The sequence below is a fragment of the Coregonus clupeaformis genome, chromosome 20, assembly GCF_020615455.1.
Source record: "Coregonus clupeaformis isolate EN_2021a chromosome 20, ASM2061545v1, whole genome shotgun sequence".
NCBI lineage: Eukaryota > Metazoa > Chordata > Actinopteri > Salmoniformes > Salmonidae > Coregonus > Coregonus clupeaformis.
This window is the reverse complement of record NC_059211.1, coordinates 35,989,837-36,016,584: the sequence shown is the minus strand read 5'-3', so window position 1 is coordinate 36,016,584 and position 26,748 is coordinate 35,989,837. Positions and strand designations below refer to the sequence as shown.

Genomic DNA, 26,748 nt, shown 5'->3' with positions numbered 1-26,748 from the left:
GATTGTCATTCATATTCCATTCACCCAGTTCAATGTAACAGCGATAGGTTTAGGCTACTACATGAAACTCAAATTTTCCCTATACCCATCATGATGTTGCTACATCCTAGCCTATGAATGACAGTTTATAACATAGGCGCACACAGGTCGAGACACATTTGAGGTCACAGACAGTGACACATGGATGGACAGTGACATTCAATACCGCCTTGCACACTCTTGCCTGAATCTTTATAGTATAGTTTTATCTACAAATGATAACTTTTTAAATGTTACAATTTTTATTTTTATGAAATTCACTGAGGAGGATGGTCCTCCCCTTCCTCCTCTGAGGAGCCTCCACTGGTGTGTGTAGATGTTAACAAACATCAGTATTCTGTATTCTAAGTCAAGTCATTGTTGATCTGAGATTTCAAGCATGGTAAAACGTTCCTGACTCAAACGTACAGGTAATCTTTGTAGTGAGTTTGATTGATGATAAGAAGTGCCGATGCAATGAAATACAATGGGCACCGGTTAGTGGGCACAGTGGGAAGCTCTGAAATGCACCACTAGGTGTCAGGCTTCCATAAGGTATAAACGCCAATAGTAAAATCAAACCATCTTGATCATAGAGTTGATTACTAAAACAGCATGAATTGAAAGTGACTGAAATTAAATAGATTCAATGAAAGAGACTGCTTTCTGTTATAACTGTAAACGGAGTGCTTTTGACTTTGATTGTGACTTTCGACTGTTGCCAAGCAGCTGCCACAATAGACACTATACTGTTGTGTGACTAGGATCATTCAGCTCCCTTTTGGTCTCATTGACACAAAGGGGGGTTATAAAAGGCAATCTTCAATATCTCTCTCTTCAGTAATCACTCTTCAGGAAAGAGGGAGAAATCCATCTGGGGAATCAACTTCGTGTCTGAGCACTGCAGTCAGAAGAACAATTGTGAGAGGATTCATTTGGTGTGTGTGTGTTTGTATCCTTGAAAGTGTACGTTGTAAAGGTACGTTTGTTCTCAGTTGTGTGTGTGTGTGCTGCGGACTGCCTTTGACTCAACCGAAGGTCACAGTCCCAGAGGCTACAGACAGACAGACAGACAGACAGTGATGAGTGATGAACACACACTGAGATAGATCTAACACCTCCTCTACCTGCAGGACACTGGGAACCTAAAGAACACTGCTTCAATAGTGGATGTAGTCTGACTTTTCTCTCTCTCTGTGTGTGTGTGTGTGTGTGTGTGTGTGTGTGTGTCATGGACCAGAGAGATCGCTTTAGTTTGAAGTCAAAGTAGAGACGTCCATCAAGGTCCCAAGAACGTGTAGAATTGCTTTCAAAACCGGCCACTAGGGGGAACGGTGAGCACTATTACCCTTTAAGTAGGCTGCTGGCTTGCTAGGGCGTTGTGGACAGGGATGGTGGATAGGAGTAAAAGCTGCTCTCTGGCGCTGAGGGTTGCCTGTTCAATCCCAGTGCTAGGCAATCGTTTTTTAGTTTTTCGGTTTTATGCCTTTCCCAAACTTTAACCCTTAACTTAACCACTCGGAATTCATTCCTAAACTTAACCCTATTTTAACCTGATCCCAAACCTTCACCCTTAACGAGAAGTGAAACCTCCAGCCCGACGCAAGTGTTTTTGTTTAACTTACGCAGAGTTAGGTAACAGTGTGCCAACTTCAATGTCAAAAACTGACGTTTACTATGACTTCACCATAGACGTTTGGAAAAACGTGGACAAACCTCACATTTCGAAGTGAAACTGATACCTTGTTAGCATGGACAGGTGTGTGCACACACGAGCACAAATTACTGAATATGTGACTCTTTGTCATGTAAAGGATGTTCTTCGTATGTGTGTGTGTCATGCAATCATGCCTGGATGCATGTGTATTGTGTTCAGAAATATCAGCCAGCTTCGCTCCACAGATGACAGCAGCCCCATTAATTCCTTTCACGTTCATGTATTATTCCAACCCGCCTTCAAATCCACGCAGAAACAATTGCAATCAAGGAAGAGCGGCTGCTTGTCAAGACTAATCTGACTGTGGCATTCAGAGATAAAAAGACTACCACGGTCTGAACCCAACGTCATAAATGCCTACTTATAACTTCACACACTGTGGGCTCCTCATATTGTTTATGACAGGAAGACAGCTCTGGTGCAAAGAGCAGGCACTTAGGCACTATAGCAGAGCTGCTTATCGGATTTGTGTCTTTGTCTCTGTCATGGAAGAGATTAAAATAGAGTTACAGAGTTACAGAGTTACAGAGAGAGAGGGGGAGAGGGAGAGGGAGAGAGAGAGAGAGAGAGAGAGAGAGAGAGAGAGAGCGAGACAGTGATGTCACTGTTATTATTTTGCCTGGATAAAACTGCTAATCCTACAAAAAGAAACTCAAGGAAGACAACCAAGTTTTTTCCCCTCTGAATTCCAGTTGTGTTGACTGTATTTTCAGTACAGAATGACTTTGTCAAGAGGCACTTGTGTTTACATTCTTTATATTGTATCTTTGTCATGTCATCTGACTTGGAATTCAGCCTCAATACATTCAGACAACAATGCACTCTGATCCAATGGCTCTTTCATACACATGCCTGTGTGTCACACACACACGCACCTTCAATGGCCATGCCTGTGTCTCATCCCTTGCCCGTCACTCTAATTCCCTTGAGAACAGTCCTACTTCTCAAACCCCCCCCCTTCACCTTTCCTGTCGAGCCCTTTCTTAGTGCCCTTGACCTTTCCTAGAGCCCTTTTCCACACCTTTGACCTTCAGAGGATCACTCCTTCATGGGAGAGTGAAGCTCAGAACCCTGAAGAGTGGCTGATGATGTCCCCCTACTGTCCACCTACTCAGTCCTCAGGCAACCATCTCCTTGTCAGTCAGATCCTACGCTCTGTCACTCTGTCTCTCTCTCCTCTTGTCTATATACTTGATCTGAGGAAAAAGTATCCTGTCTCCCTGTCTGTCTCCCTGTCTGTGTTTGTTTGTGGCTCACCTTGCCCTCTGCCTCCAGCAGAATATCTAACTGACCACACAAATCCCCAATGTGGTTCTTTCCTAAAGACTCCATCTCTTTAATCGAATCTTGTTCATACCTGAAATTGTTGCCTCAGGCTATGTACTGTTTCTAAGGAACATCATGTTCGACATTGGCCAGGGTAAATTCTATGAAATAACTTCCATATGACGACATGTTTGCAAAGCCAACGCTGTATAGAGGTCAATATCCCACACCTCCTTGCATGCCCGTTTATGAAAAATGAGTTGGTGTAATTATATTATTATGATGAAAATATGAGTTTAAATAAAAACACCAGACAGGATGGCTCCTCTCTAGCTTTAGGGAAGAATGTAATTGAAATAATAAAGGTACCATGTTTTTGTTTATAACCACATTGTAATTCAAGGACTGAGAACTGAATGGTCATGCTCTTGACTGAGATGAATTGCCAGAACAAAGGATAATGGATAGTCAGATAGGATACCAGTCACTTATTCATTCTGGTCAATTCACTATACTGAAGGCACAACTCAAAGATGATTCAGATCAAGATGATCTTCTGATCAATCTATGTATCTCTGTATATAATGGTTATACGGTTTAGCATTCAAGGACAAATCTTCTCTTGCAATTGCTGATGAGAGAGGGTCACACAGACAACCCCGCCTCCCCAAACTCACCCACCCCAAGAAAAGTTTACTTTTACCTAGCGTCTGACCCCATTTCCCACCTCCTCAATAGAACTCCTGTGCTCTGAGTACAACTACACTACACGATCACATCACAACATCAGCACAGCGTTAGATGGAGCTCCCTGTGGCTCCTACGACAGCTCAATCCAACTCTATAGAAGGGAGTATAAAGGCTCTTGTCTTATCTTCACTGCGACTTGATTTCTCTACCTTTTTACAGTAAGCCCCTCATGGCTCATTGGCTTCTCAAAGGCACTGTTTGGACAGAACAGGCAAACGATCTCTACTTCAACATGACATTCATTCACCTGTGATGTTTCTTGAGTGTTCAGAGATACCATGATTTACCATTTTATGTCTGACAGCGGCTGTTCAGTAGACTGGAAGAGTTACTAAATGACAGGCATTTGAGTGGGCATTAAGTACGAATTGTACCTTAGTTCACATATTTTAGATTGACTGGGAGAGCGAGAGCGAGAGCGAGAGCGAGAGCGAGAGAGAGAGAGAGCGCGAGAGAGAAAGAGCAAGCGACGAGAGAGAGAGAGATGGATAATGCAGGTGCTGGCGTTCTTACCTGTCCACGGCAGGGTGGAAGAGAGGGCGTCCATCTTGTGGGGACAGGTAGCTGTAGGAGGCAGATCCTCCCACCACTCTGATCTTGAACAGCAACCCTGCATTCTGTAGGCAGACAGACATTCAATGAGATAAGTGAGACATGAGATAAGACGAGATATCATACATTTGCACTGAAACTTGCTATGCATCTCAAAGCTGCTTGGTCACCACAATAGAGGAGGTCTAAAACTGTACCTATAATACAAGTGCATTGTAATACTGTAAGAATACTGCGGGAGCAAGCAGTACAGTATCTTTCTTTGGCTAAGATAAAAATGTTTCTCAAACAACAGCATTGTTAACTATTTCTCTTTTCGTTTTGCTCCAGCTACACAGCTCCACCCTTGACTGAACAAGGTGCATTAGGAGATGAATTAGACAAGAGGGGCTAAGTTATTAGAAGGTAGAGAGGAGAATCACGTTCCAAATTAAACCTAATGGTCTCATTTGGAATGAAGGCCGCTGGAGAATAGCGCCGCAGCCAAGCATACAGAGAAATAAATGAGTAAGTCTTCATCCCAAATGGCACCCTATTCCCTACACAGTGCACTACTAGAGCCATAGGGCTCTGGTCAAAAGTAGTGCACTATGTAGGGAATAGGGTGCCATTTGGGATACACACTAGTTAATAAGACCAAATGACAATGTCAAAGAAGTATTTTGTTTGGGGGAGTGGACCATACATATGCGGTTGTGAGGTTATCTTTCGTAAGACTATAAATGAACAACTCCGCGTTGATGAGCAAATATGCTAAGCAAGTTTGAGGAAAGTTTGGAACTCGAGGGAACTTCTTTGGATGAGGGAGAGTGCCGTGAAAGTGAGTGGAGGAGGTGTGTGTGTGTGCATGCATGTTGAAGAATAGATAAAATGTAATGCTTGTGAAGATTTCATGTTATATCACTGTCTTTCTTGAGGATATTTGTACTACTTTTAATCTGTTTGGATTAGGGACTAATCAAGTCGGATTAAATATTAAACCGACAAAGCCTTGAGGAGAGAATATCCTTATCTTTCTTTTCAGCAAATGTTTGTATTTGTTGGGTACAGACAAAAATGATCAAAAATACCCTGCTCGCGAGAACAACAAACTGTATGCTGCAGAAAATACACCAAGCCTGGATGACTTGGTCAAAATCACAGGGTCTGTGTCTAAAATGGCACCCTATTCCCTATATAGTGCACTACTTCTGAATGCACTAATGTGGTAATAGGGTTCCATTTCCAACACACACAGAGACATCCTCTCTGAGCCTCAAAGTAATCTGTCTTGTACATTCTGATCTGTCTTGTAGATTTGATCCAACAGTTAGCAGCATACTGCAGACTGAACTTGACACAATGCTGGAATGACTCATCCGTAGGTGGGTACTAAAGCTTTCATGTAATGTGGGATCTAACGAGTGCAAGATCTGACCTCTACAACACATGGTGTGGTGAGGAATTTACCAAACCATTTTGGTACAAAATGTTCTGCTCCCTAAAGCTCATCATTTATATGAACTGCAGCTTGCTCCGTTGATACTGTATGAACTGCAGCTTGTTATGTTAGTTTGATGTTAAGCTAATATGAATTGTGAATACTGATAGAGGGTTCAAGGGAAGTTAAAGTATGCAGGTTATACATTGGGTTATACATTATTCAGTATGCAGGTTATACATTATTCAAGGGAAGTTCATTACATGCAGGTTATACATTGAGCAGCATACATGCATCAAACCGCATGAGGAATAGTTATCTGATGTAACATGAAACATGGGGTCAAACTAACGATCACATTAAAGGCCTAGTGCAGTCAAAAAACGTGATTTTACATACATACACACACACACATATATATACATATATAAATATACATATATATATATATATATATATATATATATATATATATATATATACACATATATACATACATTATATATATATATATATATATATATATATATACACATACATACATATATTTTATATATATATATATATATATATGTATGTATATATACACATACATACATACATATATATATATATATATATATATATATATATATATATACATACATACATACATACACATATATATATATATATATATATATATATATATATATATACATACATACAGTGGGGGAAAAAAAGTATTTAGTCAGCCACCAATTGTGCAAGTCCTCCCACTTAAAAAGATGAGAGAGGCCTGTAATTTTCATCATAGGTACACGTCAACTATGACAGACAAAATGAGAAAAAAACTGAAAAAAATCCAGAAAATCACATTGGAGGATCTTTAATGAATTTATTTGCAAATTATGGTGGAAAATAAGTATTTGGTCAATAACAAAAGTTTCTCAATACTTTGTTATATACCCTTTGTTGGCAATGACACAGGTCAAACGTTTTCTGTAAGTCTTCACAAGGTTTTCACACACTGTTGCTGGTATTTTGGCCCATTCCTCCATGCAGATCTCCTCTAGAGCAGTGATGTTTTGGGTCTGTCGCTGGGCAACACGGACTTTCAACTCCCTCCAAAGATTTTCTATGGGGTTGAGATCTGGAGACTGGCTAGGCCACTCCAGGACCTTGAAATGCTTCTTGCGAAGCCACTCCTTCGTTGCCCGGGCGGTGTGTTTGGGATCATTGTCATGCTGAAAGACCCAGCCACGTTTCATCTTCAATGCCCTTGCTGATGGAAGGAGGTTTTCACTCAAAATCTCACGATACATGGCCCCATTCATTCTTTCCTTTACACGGATCAGTCGTCCTGGTCCCTTTGCGGAAAAAACAGCCCCAAAGCATGATGTTTCCACCCCCATGCTTCACAGTAGGTATGGTGTTCTTTGGATGCAACTCAGCATTCTTTGTCCTCCAAACACGACGAGTTGAGTTTTTACCAAAAAGTTCTATTTTGGTTTCATCTGACCATATGACATTCTCCCAATCCTCTTCTGGATCATCCAAATGCACTCTAGCAAACTTCAGACGGGCCTGGACATGTACTGGCTTAAGCAGGGGGACACGTCTGGCACTGCAGGATTTGAAACCCTGGCGGCGTAGTGTGTTACTGAAGGTAGGCTTTGTTACTTTGGTCCCAGCTCTCTGCAGGTCATTCACTAGGTCCCCCCGTGTGGTTCTGGGATTTTTGCTCACCGTTCTTGTGATCATTTTGACCCCACGGGGCGAGATCTTGTGTGGAGCCCCAGATCGAGGGAGATTATCAGTGGTCTTGTATGTCTTCCATTTCCTAATAATTGCTCCCACAGTTGATTTCTTCAAACCAAGCTGGAGTTTTGGCCTTCCTGATGACATCACCAGGTGGAAAATTATTTAATAGACCAATAAGAAAGAGAGTTCCAAACCTCTCTGCCAATAACAGCTAGTTTTGAGTTCCCCCCTCCCTAGTCAGACCACTCCAAGACAGTCCTAGCTAAATTCTTGCTTAAGAAATGGTTATTTGCTAAGAAGCAATTTTTGTATATTTTTGACTATTTTGATTGAAAACAATCATAGTAAGGTACTTAATTGTTACCCAGAAATGATTTGATATTGAGATAAAAACGGCTGCATTGGACCTTTAAAGCTTTAATATCAGAGACTGACTATAACAGACACTTCTCCTCACATGTACTTTTTTCACTGGTGTAGTGTCTGTAAATGACGAATCTTTCAAGCAATCTCTTCCTTCCTCTTTCCTGCTAGATGGCAATTTTGGGTAGTATGTAGTGGTCAAAAGATCACTTGCTACAGTGCCTTCAGAATGTGGTCCTCTGTAGCTCAGCTGGTAGAGCACGGCGCTTGTAACGCCAAGGTAGTGGGTTCGATCCCCGGGACCACCCATACACAAAAAAATGTATGCACGCATGACTGTAAGTCGCTTTGGATAAAAGCGTCTGCTAAATGGCATATTATTATTATTATTCACACCCCTTTAATTTTTCCACATTTTGTCACTGGCCTACACACAATATCCCATAATGTCAAAGTGAAATTATGTTTGGGGCAATTCCAACACATATTTTATAGTGGTGGCTGCATCATGTTATGGGTATGCTTGTAACCATTAAGGACTGGGGAGATTTTCAGGATAAAAAGAAACAGAATGGAGCTAAGCACAGGCAAAATCCTAAAGGAAAACCTGGTTCAGTCTGCTTTTCACCAGACACTGGGAGATGAATTCACCTTTCAGCAGGACAATAACCTAAAACACAAGGCCCAATCTACACTGGAGTTGCTTACCAAGAAGACAGTAAATGTTCCTGAGTGGCCAAGTTACAGTTTTGACTTAAATCTACTTGAAAATCTATGGCAAGACCTGAAAATGGTTGTCTAGCAATGATCAACAACCAATTTGACAGAGCATGAAGAATTTTGAAAAGAATAATGGACAAATGTTGCACAATCCAGGTGTGGAAAGCTCAGATTCACAGCTATAATCACTGCCAAAGGTGCTTCTACAAAGTATTGACTCAGGGGTGTGAATACTTATGTAAACTAGATATTTCTGTATTTAATTTTCAATAAATGTGACTATTTTTCTAAAAACAAGTTTTCACTTTTTCATTATGGAGTATTGTCTGTAGATCAATTGAATCCATTTTGAATTCAGGCTGTAAGACAAAATGTGTCAAGGGGTATGAATACTTTCTGAAGGCACTGTATGTCGTTGAGAAACCCACAGGGGGCGCCACAACATCTTATGAATTTCCTCTACCACAAAACAAATAAGAATGACATAAGAAAGCCGGACAAACCACACTTTGAAGTGAAAAATCCCCCAGGGAGTCAAACAAACACCTCAAATACAAGTAAGTACCAAACAATCATTCTGTCCTGGAAGTTAACTGTGAATTCAGTCTGCATACAGCTTTGCTATGAATGAGAAGTAAAGGGAACCAGACAGTGCAGTTGATGGTCACACAGCTTGACAGAGTTAACTTGACAAGGAGCTTGTTGCCGTGGAGATACAGATCAGTGTGTCAACACTAGGTGTAAAGAAATAGTTTATTCTCTGTGGAGGTAGGACCTTGTCTGGGGCTTGTCAGCCTTAGCACTACCTGAGACTTTGAGCCCAGGGCTGTTTGCTCTGGATAAGGCCTCCTTGTCAAACACCGCACTATCACCATGGCTTCTCCCATAGCGACAGGGCAGCCCACCTTAGGAGCAGAGGATAGTTGTGTGTTGTGTGTATTTAAGGGTCAAGGTGAAGTGAGGGGGTCATTGTGGCAGTGTTGAACTCCGTTGTCTATAGCAGTGGTCACCGACTGGTCGATCTCCAAGGCATTCCTAGTAGATCGGCAAACATTTTTGTAAAAAAACCAACGATAAAGCCTTATGTTAATATCATCTCCCTCTGTTGGCGGTAGGTGCACCCAATTCAGCTGCCCTGGGCACCGGGTAGGTGACGTGTTCCCATTTTGAACCATTTCATATGTCTGAAGGTACAAACTCTCTCAGATTACCCTGTCTGCAGCAACATAGCAGGCGTGAAAGAAAGCTAAAGCAAAGTCGATACTGTGAGATTTCTAAGCTTTTAAAACCATGACTAGAGAGAGAGTGTGAACGAATGCAGCAAAGAGCTGCTGTTTTTATGAGTGAGTTCATGTTTAAGTTTTTACTCAGCACTGTCAACACTTTCTATTCAACACTTTTATAAGCCATAAAATGCGCATTCACCCTACTTCCACTAGCGCTACAACCAGCACTGCAGCTGCAATGAATGAGTAGCAAAGTGTATCAAAAGGCTTGCGTTGTTATTATTATTGGCGGCTTGGGTCTTTTTTAATATCAAGGAATATTTCCCTTTCTCTGTTCATAGCAGTAACAAGAGGAATTTGTGCATTAGGCAGAAATAATGTGGTCCGACTCGATTTTCGCCATCAACTGGAAGACGGTGTCACTTTTTGGTCAGTGTCAGCAGAGGAAAGGGAGAGCGGAGGGATGTTGAGCGGTGGACCCTCAGTCTGCTGCCCTCTCCCTCCGCTGAGACTGACCATCAGATGCAGGCTCCATCAGCCCAGTAAAATAAAAAAAGCTAATTATTTAAATGTATGCTCACTCAGCTGTGCCTCACAAGTAATACAACAACTGATCTATTAACGGTGTGATCATATAGCCTACCTCAAATGTTGAAATATAATTGGCAGTGATAATGTTTTGGGCCTATAGCCTACTGCACAAACCTCATTACTACAGTACTGTTTTTAATAGGTTCATGTTGCATAGGCTTACGTTTTTTAAGTCATGTCCCCAAAAACATGTACGGTAGATCTCGGCTTGCATTTTGACTCAGAAAGTGATCTCGACTCAAAGAAGGTTGGTGACCACTGGTCTATAGAATAAACAATGCATGTGTACCAAAAAATGGTCCTGCTTAATGTGTGTATAGAGTAGCCCTATAGTGTATAGTGAATACAGCATGGTAAGGGAAAGGGGCTCATTGCTACAATGCTCACTTATGTCTACAGTGGATCCACTGTAACAAACTGATGACATGCTGGTCTACGTAATACCGGTCTTGTCTTTAGTCACTCCCTGTATTCTGTATTAAATCTGTGTGTTATCAGGGCAGAAGCCACAGTGAGGTGTATGGATGCTGACCTAACCCCCACTCTGCTCAGTGCATAGAGTTAATTGCTATGGTGAGAGAACTATGGGGCTGTCCTGGACTCCATTGCCAGCTACATTATCTGCTGTGTCACTCCTCCTTGTGTCTCAGGCAGAGTCTAAACTGCCTGGGTGTAAATGGAAGGTCCTGAGACAGTCCCTACGGCCACTCAGGTTAATTGAAAGCCTCCGTTCGTAATTAAAGCCAATTCACTCTCATTATGTTTTTTTTTTTTTCTTCCAGGAAGTTGTTGAGGACTCAAGAGCACACACACACACGGTGGCTTGTGTCTTAAGAGTGTCTGCATATGTCATTATGTGCACGCAGATGTCATCCTAGAGGGTGTGTGTGTGTGTAAGTACTCCCGGATATGTGTGTGTGTGTGTGTGTGCGCATGTATGAGACTCACTAGATCATTAGGATCTCCACTCTCCATTAACTGCATATTGGTAGGCTGAATGTTAGTTCTGGTGGTAGTAGCACTAGGTTGTTCAGGTAGAATGTACTGCTGTTTCAGGTAGTAAACAGTAGGAAACAGTAGTAGTAAATGAATAGTAGTGACCAGTGGTGCCAGTGTTAACTGACCTGAGCCTGTGATCCGTTCAGCATCAGGTAGTAGAGCTTGCTGAGGATACTCTGCTGGAGCTGGTCCCAGGACAGGGTACGCTCCTCTCTCATGAGGAAGGGAGGGCCGAACCTGGGGAGGGGGGGTGAAGGAGAGGAAGATGGAGTAGGGGAGAGGGAGAGAGAGGAGGAAGGAGAGGGAGAGAGAGGAGAAAGGAGAGGGAGAGATGAGGAAGGAGAGGGAGAGAGGAGAAAGGAGAGGGAGAGAGGAGGAAGGAGAGGGAGAGAGGAGGAAGGAGGGGGAGAGAGATGAAAGAGAGGGAGGAAGAGACAGAAGGGGGGAAAAAGACAATGTTATTCTGCAGTTGTTTGAGAGGCAAACATATGTTTGGATTTGCATAAAGTAGAGTACATTACAACCCTGTGGCCTCTTGAATGTAAAACGTAGTTAAGCAGGTCTCTCAACTCAACATGTATTTAATGATCACAGGACTCCAAGTCAAGAGAAAGCCAGCATTTTCAACGCGGCATTGTAAGCATATTTCAGGCATGAGAACATTTTGGCTGAGAATGTAGTTTTTTAAATTATGGATTTACATTTCCAATAGCATTGTGTGCGTTTGAGAGAGAGCTAGTCAGTGATCCGAATGAGAAAACCTAGAAGAAAGTATTTTCATTCAATGAATTGAACATATTCCAGTCCATTTAATCCACCTTCAAATAATTGGGGCATAAGCCTCTTTTCCCATCTACTGCTTAGATTGGTTTTCTTATAAAACCGGTGGAGGCTGTTTTGAGACTTCAGTGTGTGTGTGTGTGTGTGTGTGTGTGCACACGTGCGCACCTGGTGTGTCTGTGTGAAACATGGTCTGTCCTTGTAACCAGTGCCACCCCGCATCCCTCGAAGCAGTTTATTAGAGTGAGCAGGTAAGCCAATGTTTACTGCTATGGGAATACTTCTCCTCTAGGTTAGCCCAAGGACCAAACTCTACCCCAAAGACATCTATGATGATCATCCATTCAATGGTTATATTACACACAAGGTGAGCCCAGGGTGAATTTCCTAAAATGATGCCCAAGATATAACTACTCAATGGGCTGGTTACCTGGACACATTCCTGGAGAATCTCTATTGCTTTTTAGTCCACTATGGCGCTTAATCTGTGTCTGGGAAACTGGCCCAATATGAACCATTATGTGGTTATGATCTGTAGGCTTTTCCTCTGTTGTAGAGACAGTTGGGGGAAAGAGAGAGAGAGGGTTTCTGTCAAACAGGCAGCAATCTGGGCCAACCACAGTTGACATGTGCCAGTCAGGGGGTGTAAACAGTCTCCCCATGGGGTGAAACAGAGACAGACTGGGCTGAGATGGGGCCTCCACAGGTACTCAAATATCACTCTCACTCACTCACTCACTCACTCACTCACTCACTCACTCACTGGGATTTAGAGTATTTAGTTTCTTTCAGGAGCGATGCGCCCTTTGATTTTCAGTAGGAAAAAATACATGTTTTAAAAAGATGTCAAAAAATGATGACATGTTGAAAAAAGTATATGGGTTCCTTTATACTATGATATGAATGTAAAATCCAACAGCCAGCCAGACCATAAAGTTCTGATGACTTAGGCTGTGTTTACACAGGCAGCCCAATTCTGATATGTTTTATAGGTATTGGCAAAAGAGCTGATCTGATTGGTCAAAATACCAATTAGTGGAAAAAGATCAGAATGGTTCTGCCTGTGTAAACGCAGCCTCTGTAATGGGACATGGAACTGGAAAATGGAACTCGGAGCACATCCCCTTGGGCCCAGCGTCACACGTTACAGCTGGAACTAGTAAAGAGATAGAGCTTTTGCCCTCTGTACAAAACGTTGGTGCACATGTTTATCATAACACCTTTGTTCATCCATGAGATTCGCCACTATAAAACCAACTATAAAATAAAAAGGCTTGTTTGATTCACACCTAACACCTCATATTTTCAAAATGGCCTCCCTCCCTACCTCCCTCCATCCCACCCAATCAACCAATCAAGATTCCGACCCAATCAACCAATCCAGACTCCCACCCAATCAACCAAACCTGACTCACCTGACGGCCTGCTGGCCAGAGCCTGCTGTGTTGCAGATGACGAGGAGGACCTTGGTGGAACCACTGTGGTTCAGGAACTCTGAGGACAGAGTGGTCGATGGGGGTAACCTTTGACCCTCTGGCCCAGAGGTGTACGGAGAGGATGGGAGGCTGTGGTGGTAGCCTGAGAGAGGAGAGAGAGGTCAAAGTTGAGCTCAGACACAAGGTTGTATACATAACAGGGGTAGTTTGTGCCAGAGTCTGCTCAAGAGAGGTTCTATCAGGTCTCAATGCCTCAAAAAGACACCATCCACAATTGTGAAAACAAACCGTATCAAGTGAAAATCATTATACAATGGAGCAACGATTGTGATTTACCCAAAGGGCGGCATTGTAAAATTGACATCTGTTACGACATGTACACATTGATTCATCGTAGGTGATAGCTACAGGGGAGTGTGTAGGAGGCTGAACCTCTGTCTCCCGGGCAATGTACACATTGTAAATGTTGACATTATCTGAGGATTTAATTAAACACACTTGTTCAACGCCGTCGAGCAATTAATCACTGTAGAAATGTGTCACACACACACATAATCATGTACCCGCACACACACAGACACAGCAGTGCATGTACTGAGAAACCCTAATCATTCAGGAGCACAAGAAGTGTACTTTAATGTCACATCGTATCACGTCAACTCAGATATCGAAGCTGCCAGCGAAAAGGCCACCAATTGAGTATCAACTGATGTATTCACCAGTGCATGGCCTTTGGTGAGTAAATCTTAGTGAATTAATAATCAAGTATTCAATTTTACAAGGTAAATGGAAATAGCTTTTGGCTTAGTTGATTCCTCTCAACCATCATATAGTAAATCATGTGGAGGCTGTTTTTTCTTTACCCAGTGGAGCAGCGCTGTGTAATTCCTGTCTGCCTTTTTGACTGCTGCCTACTCGTTCTCTCCTCTCTCCACTCGCTCTCTCTCTCTCTCACGCCCCCCGTCTCTGCTATTGAATTCCCCACTGGGAAGGTAAAAGGCACTGAAAGGCCAAAGCCAGTTTCATTTCAATCCGCACAGAAAGGCTAGCCTGTTACCTAGGTTATCCTAGGTATCCTATGCTTTGCTTTATCTTGGCCAGGTCGCAGTTGTAAATGAGAACTTGTTCTCAACTGGCTTACCTGGTTAAATAAAGGTTAAATAAAAAATAAAATCCACAGCAATAAGGAGCATAAGCAAATAACAAAATACTAAGGACACAACAGCTTACTTCTCCCACAAGACAATACCAGGATGCTATTTTAAATATATACAAAGCCTACACTCCTATGTCCTGAAATTACTCAGGAAAGCAGTACTTTGTTGGGATAGCTGAGTCTGTGAGGAGTGTGGGTGGGTCTGTCTGTCTGGCTGCTGTATCTTCCAGAGAGGGTCTGAAGGGAGAAACCTATGCCAGACTCTCATTCTCACAACCTCTCCCTCATTCCTTCTTTCTCTGCCAGACAGGAGAGAGGGATATATAGAGGGAGAGAGAGAGATATATAGGGCAGAGAGAGGAGGAGGAGAGTGAGGGAGAGCAGTTCTAGTAGAAGGGGAGTGTCGCTAGAGTGTCTCTTCAGGGGCTGAGCTGTTTAATTACAATTGTCACTCTCACAGTTCTCCATCTCCCTCCCTACTTTCTCTCTATCGCTCTCTTTCTCCGCCCCCCTCTCTCTTTTTAGACCTACTATTTCACTATACTTTTTTCACACTACAATTCTCTCTCTCTCTCTGTCTTTAGCTATCCCATTGATGCTTTGGGGCTTACCTACTCCAATATGAAGGAGAAAATAATTATCTTCATTGTATCAATACTGCAGTGAATGAAATCAGTGTCTAGAGTTGATATACTGAACAAAAATATAAACACAACATGTAAAGTGTTGGTCCCATGTTTCATGAGCTCAGACATTTTCCATATGCACAAAAAGCTTATTTCTCTCCAATTCTGTGCACAAATTTGTTTACATCCCTGTTAGTGAGCATTTCTCCTTTGCCAAGATAATCCATACACCTGACAGGTGTGGCATATCAAGAAGCTGATTAAACAGCATGAACATTACAAAGGTGCACCTTGTGCTGGGGACAATAAAAGGCCACTCTAAAATATGCAGTTTTGCCACAAAACACAATGTTACAGATGTCTCAAGTTTTGAGGGAGCGTGCAATTGGCATGCTGACTGCAGGAATGTCCACCAGAGCTGTTGCCAGATAATTTAATGTTAATTTCTCTACCATAAGCCACCAACATCATTTTAGAGTGATATGGCAGTACGCCCAACCGGCCTCACAACCGCAGACCACATGTAAACACGCCAGCCCAGGACCTCCACATCCGGCTTCTTCACCTGCGGGATCGTCTGAGAACAGCCACCCAGACAGCTGATGAAGCTGAGGAGTATTTATGTCTGTAATAAAGCCCTTTTGTGGGGAAAAACTCATTCTGATTGGCTGGCTCCCCAGTGGGTGGGCATGGCTCCCCAGTGAGTGGACCTATGCCCTCCCAGGACCACCCACGGCTGCGCCCCTGCCCAGTCATGTGAAATCCATAGATTAGGGCCTAATTAATTTATTTCAATAGATTGATTCCCTTATGAACTGTAACGCCGTAAAATCATTGAAATTGTTGCATGTTGCGTTTCTATTTTTGTTCAGTATAGAAGATGTAGTGATGCAGGGTGGTCGCACGAGGACATTGGAACATTGTAGCACACTGCACCAGAGCACCTGCAGCACCTGTCTCACATTAGGAGGAGGGATACGTATTGTAATGAACACCAAAATAACTACGGCTCTAATCTTTTTTTTTTTTTTTCAGTAACCCCCAGGGATCTACTTCTTCACCGCAGTTACTAAGGCCTACTTTTTCTGCTTCACTCCTTCAAGCTAGTTTTAATATCAGAGCACTATATAAAACTGTGTTCCCTGAAGTAGCATCATGCTGGATAACGACTCTATTATCTCTGTCTGACAAGATAGTGAGAATATACAGTATGAATATTGGCTCATTAATGATGATGACTTGACATACTACTATTTTCTACTGCAGGGGGATTAACACATAATACTTTTGAGATGTCAAAATAGTGGGTTTACAACCCATTTGTGAATATAGGTCATAGGCATAAAGCTGTTGTTAGCTGGCGAGCATGCAGGCTACAGCACATACAGAGCTGCTTCCGTTTAGTCTGATCATAAACTTCCAGCTGGTTGTTGTGCATGTGACTGCCGAATTTAATGCTCAACCGAAATAAATTATTATTGTGTACTAGTAAATATCACAAAATAATGCTTTTCAAATGCTTTTCTGCTCCTATAAGCTTAGCCGTCTTGGGACTCGAGAGACAGATCTCTAGTGGTTTGTCACCTAGACAAGTGACCACTGTCAATTCTGTCCACACTCTGTGCTACAAATACCCAGGGGGTAGTGGGGTCCGGCGGAGGGTGGGAGAGGGGACAAGCCCTAGACGAGACAGACGTCCCGACATTTCCTGTGTCTGGTTGCCATCATCACCGGCGACCAGAGGACACCTGAGTTGTCTGCTGCTTGGGTAAATGACAGATGGAGTAAAACGGCAGGGGAGGGGGGGGAAGATATATATATATATAGACCTGCCACACCTGCTCCCCCTCGCTGGATCCCAAACATGCATCTCATCACTGCCACACCAGGTCCTCGAAGACTTCCGTCCCCTATGATTGATTCCACGGTTGCCTCCCGGTATCTCGGCAACATGCATCTCGATAAGGTAAGGTATCTGTGCCATCTACAGTGAATAAGTAAAAAGGGATAGCGAGTCTTGGGGCTAAAACTCAGTAAATTACATGACACAGACAGTCAGAGATTATAGATGCTGTAAGACAAGCAGAGGAAGCGCTAGCTCACTGATGGAATGTTGGTATGTGGCGCAGTGGTCTAAGGCACTGCATCGCAGTGCTAGCTGTGCCACTAGAGATCCTGGTTCGAATCCAGGCTCTGTCGTAGCCGGCCGCGACCGGGAGACCCATGGGGCGGCGCACAATTGGCCCAGCGTCGTCCAGGGTAGGGGAGGGAATGGCCGGCAGGGATGTAGCTCAGTTGGTAGAGCATGGTGTTTGCAACACCAGGGTTGTGGGTTCGATTCCCACGAGGGGGCCAGTATGAAAAAAATAAAAAATAATAATGTATGCACTCACTAATTGTAAGTCGCTCTGGATAAGAGCGTCTGCTAAATGACAAAAATGTAAATGTAAATTGTGATCAGGCTGTTGCATCCTCTGTGGGCGTATACCTCTAGAGTATAAAACCACAACCACACAACTGGTCTATTCACATGGATGGCATTCTTCACTGACTTTAGACCTGCACCCTCCCTCTTTCTGAATGGCCATCTCCCCATCCTGCCTATCTCTGATTGGCTTGTGTAAAATATGCCATGACATGACTCAGGATGTCGTTTACTCAGAAATAAAGAATAACGATGAGGAAATCAATTAACTGATGTTTCTGAAGCAATTATGTTGACGTAACAGTATATCAGTGACCGAGATTAAATACCAGAGCCATGCTGCTAACAGCTAAAAGACTGTCTATCAACGCACTCTTAGAAACAAGGGTTCCAAAGGGGTTATTCGGCTGTCCCAATAGATGCGGTAAAGGAGTCAATGGAACGCAGACGTTTCATTGACCAGATTGGCGCACATTCAACAAATGTGGATATTTGTCAAATCCGTTATGATTTATGTATTGTAACAGGCCCACAATGTGGTTAATTAAATCCGATTTGGATATATTTGGCTGTTTTCACTGCATAACATGTAGAAGTTGTCCCTTTTCAGGTTTAGAAGATGTGACTGCTAAACGCTAACTCCATTTCTTATAAGCTGGTTAGCATAGCTAGCATACAGAAATCGGTGGTGGTAGTCAAATTCGTTTTTAACTGTAATGCAGTTGATTGGTAGCGATGACATGAACATGTGTTGGGGTTGACATCCATACAAGCTTTATACAACCTTTTACTTCAACATAGTGTGAAATACACATATCAACAATAGCCTAAATGTAGGATAATTTTGCTTGGGGCAATGAGGAGACTCGGGATCTTTCCCCCACGCGTTTCCATGGCAATTACATTGTTTCGGTCGATTGACCTCTTTACCTATTTATCTATAGGAAAACCCTTTTTGGTTCCAGGTAGAACTCTTTTGGGAAGGGTTCTACATGGAACCCAAAAGGGTTCTACCTGGAGCCAAAGGGGTTCTACCTGGAACCAAAAAGCATTCTTCAAAGCGTTCTCCTCTAGATACACTACATGAGCAAAAGTATGTGGACACCTGCCCGTCGAACATCTCATTCCAAAATCATGGACATTAATATGGAGTTGGTCCACCCTTCGCTGCTATAACACCCTCCACTCTTCTGGGAAGGCTTTCCACTAGATCTTAGAACATTTCTGCGGTGACTTGCTTCCATTCAGCCACAAGAGCATTAGTGAGGTCAGGCACGGATGTTGGGCGATTAGGCCTGGCTCGCAGTAGGCGTTCCAATTCATCCCAAAGGTGTTCAATGGGGTTGAGGTCAGGGCTCTGTGCAGGCCAGTCAAGTTCTTCCACACCGATCTCGACAAACCATTTCTGTATGGACCTTGCTTTGTGCACAGGGGCATTGTCATGCTGAAACAAGAAAGGGCCTTCCCCAAACTGTTGCCACAAATTTGGAAGCACAGAACCGTCTAGAATGGAATTGTTTGCTGTAGCGTTAAGATTGCCCTTCACTGGAACTAAGGGGCCTAGCCCGAACCATGAACAACAGCCCCAGGCCATTATTCCTCCTCCACTAAACTTTACAGTTGGCAATATGCATTCAGGCAGGTAGCGTTGTCCTGGCATGTTTGATTCGTCACTCCAGAGAACGCATTTCCACTACTCCAGAGTCCAATGGCGGTGAGCTTTACACCACTTCAGCCGACGCTTGGCATTGCGCATGCTGATCTTAGGCTTGTGTGCAGCTGCTCGGCCATGGAAACTCATTTCATGAAGCTTCTGATGAACAGTTCTTGTGATGACGTTGCTTCCAGAGGCAGTTTGGAACTCTGTAGTGAGTGTTGCAACCGAGGACAGACGATTTTTACACACTACGCGCTTCAGCATTTGGCAGTCCCGATCTGTGAGCTTGTGTGACCTACCATTTCGCGGCTGAGCCGTTCACAATAACAGCACCGGGGCAGCTGTTGACCGGGGCAGCTCTAGCAGGGTAGAAATTTGACAAACTGACTTGTTGGAAAGGTGTCACGTTGAAAGTCACTGAGCCCTTCAGTAAGGCCATTCTACTGCCAATGTTTGTCTATGGAGATTGCATGGCGGTGTGCTCGATTTTATACACCTGTAAAATACTAATCCACTAATTTGAAGGGGTGTCCACATACTTTTGTATATATAGTGTAGCATGGTGACATGGTGCATGTGTACACAATGTCAAAATCAAATACAAACTTTAATGTGAAACAAATGGGTCCCATTCATCTTTCAAACTACAGTATTTCTAGAAGTACTTCTGACGATGGGTTTAAACAGCTCATCATCAATCATTGAAAAACTGCCTTGTAAAAGCAGATGGAGATATGGGGGCTGAGCCATTGGGCACAGCTGGGGCTTTTTCTCAAGATTCTCTTCACCGCCCTTCAGCAGATACATCCACAACCTGTGTGTGTGTGTTGGTGTAAAGATACTTGTGTGAATATATATAATAATAATAAAATGTGCTCACTAAAGGCAGAGCTAATGGTCTCTATATGAGTGCCTATGCATCCTCCGCTACACAACATTCAACCCCAACCTTGTCTCCAGTCAACAGCTTTTAGCATTTTGATAGGATGAAAGTAAACGCACACTGAGATTCTACCTGAAGACCTTCCCTATAACTCCTCTGTCCATTGTGAAGGGAGATGAATACTGAATACAATGGTGGAGAGAGAGTGAGAGAGTGTATGTGTATGTGTGTGTGTGTGTGTGTGTCTGTCTGTGTCCACTGCACTGACAGATTCCTTTATCTCGGTGGATATGTCCCTGCTTCACCACCTTTCCCACAGGGCACCTCTTCTTTCACACAAACACTCTCTCAGCCCTGATCCTCCGACCTCGCCGAACAGACAACTCAGTCTCTAGAGCTTGATAGACTATTTGATTACACCAGGGACACCAGGCCTTTTGTAAAGGTAGTCAGTGAGTGTCTAAGAAAGTTAGTAGGAAAGTTTCAAAGATTTACTCAAATTGAAGGTTTTATGTACTGCAATAGACACCTGATATCTGTTCTGTTGAGAGATTAAATTGTCATATCTGTATAAAGTTCCCATTATTTTTTGTGTGTTTTCTATCATGAGTGCTTGACTCCTAGGCTAGCAATATCACACTGTTTTCCCAAATAATAAATCTCATTACTATAGTATACGGAGAAGGGTTGATCCAATATCCATTAGAATGTCTTCCTGTGTTTTCCAATAACTTCTAAATATGAAATCCAAAAAGAAATTCATAACCATGAAACGGTGGAGACTATTCCTCCAGAGCAAAACATCCATAAAATCCATCTCTTAAAATAGACTCTGACTTCCGCCTAAAAACATATCTCACCTAAAGTTATATTTGTCTTTCTTTTCTGCCAGTGCGACACAACACGTGCCATTGTTCTACAGTGCCTTGCAAAAGTATTCTTCCCCCTTGGCGTTTTTCCTATTTTGTTGCATTACAAGCTGTAATTTAAATAGATTTTTATTTGGATTTCATGTAATGGCCATACACAAAACAGTCCAAATTGGTGAAGTGAAATGAAAAAAATAACTTCTTTCAAAAAATTATACTAAATAATTAACGGAAAAGTGGTGCGTGCACATGTATTCACCCCCTTTGCTATGAAGCCCCTAAATAAGATCTGGTGCAACCAATTACCTTCAGAAGTCACATAATTAGTTAAATAAAGTCCACCTGTGTGCAATCTAAGTGTCACATGATTTGTCACATGATCTCAGTATATATACACACCTGTTCTAAAAGGCCCCAGAGTCTGCAACACCACTAAGCAAGGGTCACCATGAAGACCAAGGAGCTCTCCAAACAGGTCAGGGACAAATACAAAGTTGTGGAGAAGTACAGATCAGGGTTGGGTTATTTAAAAAATATCAGAAACTTTGAACATCCCACGGAGCACCATTAAATCCATTATTACCTGCCAAGAGAGGGCCACCCACCAAAACTCACGGACCAGGCAAGGAGGGCATTAATCAGAGAGGCAACAAAGAGACCAAAGATAACCCTGAAGGAGCTGCAAAGCTCCACAGCGGAGATTGGAGTATCTGTCCATAGGACCACTTTAAGCCGTACACTCCACAGAGCTGGGCTTTACTGAAGTGTGACCAGAAAAAAGCCATTGCTTAAAGAAAAAAATAAGCAAACACGTTTGGTGTTCGCCAAAAGGCATGTGGGAAACTCCCCAAACATATGGAAGAAGGTACTCTGGTCAGATGAGACTAAAATTTAGCTTTTTGGCCATCAAGGAAAACGCTATGTCTGGTGCAAACCCAACACCTCTCAGAACACCATCTTTTTTCATCGGCAGGGACTGGGAAACTGGTCAGAATTGTAGGAATGATGGATGGCGCTAAATACAGGGAAATTCTTGAGGGAAACCTGTTTCCTACCGATCCTTGACTTCGGCGATGTAATTTACAAAATACCTTCCAACACTCAACTCAGCAAATTGGATGTAGTCTATCACAGTGCCATCCGTTTTGTCACCAAAGCCCCATATACTACCCACCATTGTGACCTGTACGCTCTCGTTGGCTCACCCTCACTACATATTCGTCGCCAAACCCACTGGCTCCAGGTCATCTATAAATCACTTCTAGGCAAATCCCCGCCTTATCTTAGCTCATTGGTCACCATAGCAACACCCACCCGTAGTATGCGCTCCAGTAGGTACAGTGAGGGAAAAAAGTATTTGATCCCCTGCTGATTTTGTACGTTTGCCCACTGACAAAGACATGATCAGTCTATAATTTTAATGGTAGGTTTATTTGAACAGTGAGAGACAGAATAACAACAAAAACATCCAGAAAAACGCATGTCAAAAATGTTATAAATTGATTTGCATTTTAATGAGGGAAATAAGTATTTGACCCCTCTGCAAAACATGACTTAGTACTTGGTGGTAAAACCCTTGTTGGCAATCACAGAGGTCAGACGTTTCTTGTAGTTGGCCATCAGGTTTTCACACATCTCAGGAGGGGTTTTGTCCCACTCCTCTTTGCAGATCTTCTCCAAGTCATTAAGGTTTCGAGGCTGACGTTTGGCAACTCGAACCTTCAGCTCCCTCCACAGATTTTCTATGGGATGAAGGTCTGGAGACTGGCTAGGCCACTCCAGGACCTTAATGTGCTTCTTCTTGAGCCACTCCTTTGTTGCCTTGGCCGTGTGTTTTGGGTCATTGTCATGCTGGAATCCCCATCCACAACCCATTTTCAATGCCCTGGCTGAGGGAAGGAGGTTCTCACCCAAGATTTGACGGTACATGGCTCCGTCCATCGTCCCTTTGATGCGGTGAAGTTGTCCTGTCCCCTTAGCAGAAAAACACCCCAAAAGCATAATTTTCCACCTCCATGTTTGACGGTGGGGATGGTGTTCTTGGGGTCATAGGCAGCATTCCTCCTCCTCCAAACACGGCGAGTTGAGTTGATGCCAAAGAGCTTCATTTTGGTCTCATCTGACCACAACACTTTCACCCAGTTCTCCTCTGAATCATTCAGATGTTCATTGGCAAACTTCAGATGGGCATGTACAGCGGGGATAAAAAGTATTTAGTCAGCCACCAATTGTGCAAGTTCTCCCACTTAAAAAGATGAGAGAGGCCTGTAATTTTCATCATTGGTACACGTCAACTATGACAGACAAAATGAGAAAAAAATATCCAGAAAATCACATTGTAGGATTTTGTATGAATTTATTTGCAAATTATGGTGGAAAATAAGTATTTGGTCAATAACAAAAGTTTCTCAATACTTTGTTATATACCCTTTGTTGGCAATGACACAGGTCAAACGTTTTCTGTAAGTCTTCACAAGGTTTTCACACACTGTTGCTGGTATTTTGGCCCATTCCTCCATGCAGATCTCCTCTAGAGCAGTGTTGTTTTGGGGCTGTCGCTGGGCAACACGGACTTTCAACTCCCTCCAAAGATGTTCTATGGGGTTGAGATCTGGAGACTGGCTAGGCCACTCCAGGACCTTGAAATGCTTCTTACGAAGCCACTCCTTCGTTGCCCGGGCGGTGTGTTTGGGATCATTGTCATGCTGAAAGACCCAGCCACGTTTCATCTTCAATGCCCTTGCTGATGGAAGGAGGTTTTCACTCAAAATCTCACGATACATGGCCCCATTCATTCTTTCCTTTACATGGATCAGTCGTCCTGGTCCCTTTGCAGAAAAAACAGCCCCAAAGCATGATGTTTCCACCCCCATGCTTCACAGTAGGTATGGTGTTCTTTGGATGCAACTCAGCATTCTTTGTCCTCCAAACACGACGAGTTGAGTTTTTACCAAAAAGTTATATTTTGGTTTCATCTGACCATATGACATTCTCCCAATCCTCTTCTGGATCATCCAAATGCACTCTAGCAAACTTCAGACGGGCCTGGACATGTACTGGCTTAAGCAGGGGGACACGTCTTGCACTGCAGGATTTGAGTCCCTGGCGGCGTAGTGTGTTACTGATGGTAGGCTTTGTTACTTTGGTCCCAGCTCTCTGCAGGTCATTCACTAGGTCCCCCCGTGTGGTTCTGGGATTTTTGCTCACCGTTCTTGTGATCATTTTGACCCCACGGGGTGAGATCTTGCGTGGAGCCCCAGATCGAGGGAGATTATCAGTGGTCTTGTATGTCTTCCATTTCCTAATAATTGCTCCCACAGTTGATTTCTTCAAACCAAGCTGCTTACCTACTGCAGATTCAGTCTTCCCAGCCTGGTGCAGGTCTACAATTTTGTTTCTGGTGTCCTTTGACAGCTCTTTGGTCTTGGCCATAGTGGAGTTTGGAGTGTGACTGTTTGAGGTTGTGGACAGTTGTCTTTTATACTGATAACAAGTTCAAACAGGTGCCATTAATACAGGTAACGAGTGGAGGACAGAGGAGCCTCTTAAAGAAGAAGTTACAGGTCTGTGAGAGGCAGAAATCTTGCTTGTTTGTAGGTGACCAAATACTTATTTTCCACCATAATTTGCAAATAAATTCATAAAAAATCCTACAATGTGATTTTCTGGAGAAAAAAAATCTCAATTTGTCTGTCATAGTTGACGTGTACCTATGATGAAAATTACAGGCCTCTCATCTTTTTAAGTGGGAGAACTTGCACAATTGGTGGCTGACTAAATACTTTTTTTCCCCACTGTATATGTGCTTTCTTGAGCAGGGGGACCTTGCAGGCTCTGCAGGATTTCAGTACTTCACGGCGTAGTGTGTTACCAATTGTGTTCTTGGTGACTATGGTCCCAGCTGCCTTGAGATCATTGACAAGATCCTCCCGTGTAGTTCTGGGCTGATTCCTCACCGTCCTCATGATCATTGCATGGAGACCCAGGCCGAGGGAGATTGACAGTTCTTTTGTGTTTCTTCTATTTGCGAATAATCGCACCAACTGTTGTCATCTTCTCACCAAGCCGCTTGGCGATGGTCTTGTAGCTCATTCCAGCCTTGTGTAGGTCTACAATCTTGTCCCTGACATCCTTGGAGAGCTCTTTGGTCTTGGCCATGGTGGAGAGTTTGGAATCTGATTGATTGATTGCTTCTGTGGACAGGTGTCTTTTATACAGGTAACAAGATGAGATTAGGAGCACTCCCTTTAAGAGTGTGCTCCTAATCTCAGCTCGTTACCTGTAGAAAAGACACCTGGGAGCCAGAAATCTTTTTGATTGAGAGGGGGTCAAATACTTATTTCCCTCATTAAAATGCAAATCAATTTATAACATTTTTGACATGCGTTTTTCTGGATGTTTTTGTTGTTATTCTGTCTCTCACTGTTCAAATAAACATACCATTAAAATTATAGACTGATCATTTCTTTGTCAGTGGGCAAATGTGCAAAATCAGCAGGGGATCAAATACTTTTTTTCCCTCACTGTATGTCTCACTGGTCATCCCCAAAGCCAACACCTCCTTTGGCCGCCATTCCTTCCAGTTCTCTGCTGCAAATGACTGGAACGAACTACAAAAATCTCTGAAGCTGGAGACACTTATCTCCCTCATTAACTTTAAGCATCAGTTGTCAGAGCAGCTTACCGATCACTGTACCTGTACACAGCCCATCTGTAATTAGCCCACCCAACCACCTCATCCCCATATTGTTATTTATTTTGCTAATTTGCACCCCAGTATCTCTATTTGCACATCATCTTCTGCACATATATCACTCCAGTGTTAATACTAAATTGTAATTATTTTGCACTATGGCCTATTTATTGCCTTACCTCCATAACTTACTACATTTGCACACACTGTATATAGATGTTCTATTTTCTATTGTGTTATTGACTGTACGTTTTGTTTATTCCATATGTAACTGTGTTGTTGTTGTTGTTTTTAATCGCACTGCTTTGCTTTATCTTGGCCAGGTCGCAGTTGTAAATGAGAACTTGTTCTCAACTGGCTTACCTGGTTAAATAAAGGTGAAATAAAAATAAATACAAAATTCAGTCTTCCAGAGATTTGAGACTGGGACGGACGTTCTCCTTCCAGCAGGACAATGACCCTAAGCATACTGCTAAAGCAACACTCGAGTGGTTTAAGGGGAAACATTTAAATGTCTTGGAATGGCCTACTCAAAGCCCAGACCTTAATCCAATTGAGAATCTGTGGTATGACTTAAAGATTGCTGTACACCAGCAGAACCCATCCAACTTGAAGGAGCTGGAGCAGTTTTGCCTTGAAGAATGGGCAAAAATCCCAGTGGCTAGATGTGCCAAACTTATAGAGACATACCCCAAGAGACTTGCAGCTATAATTGCTGCAAAAGGTGGCTCTACAAAGTATTGACTTTGGGGGGTTGAATAGTTATGCACGCTCGTTTTTTTGTCTCATTTCTTGTTTGTTTCACAATAAAGTGGTAGGCTTGTTGTGTAAATCAAATGATACAAACCCCCAAAAAAT

At 42.9% G+C, this 26,748-nt stretch overlaps 1 protein-coding gene across 1 annotated transcript in view; it reads right to left on the bottom strand.

The window, feature by feature from the left end:
• LOC121553851 (ubiquitin carboxyl-terminal hydrolase 43) overlaps window positions 1-26,748 on the bottom strand; it is a 59,252-nt gene that overhangs the window by 8,870 nt on the left and 23,634 nt on the right. The window contains 3 exon segments of the mRNA XM_045205482.1: window positions 4,265-4,368; window positions 11,491-11,602; window positions 13,561-13,723. Coding sequence (XP_045061417.1) covers window positions 4,265-4,368; window positions 11,491-11,602; window positions 13,561-13,723 — 379 coding nt within the window.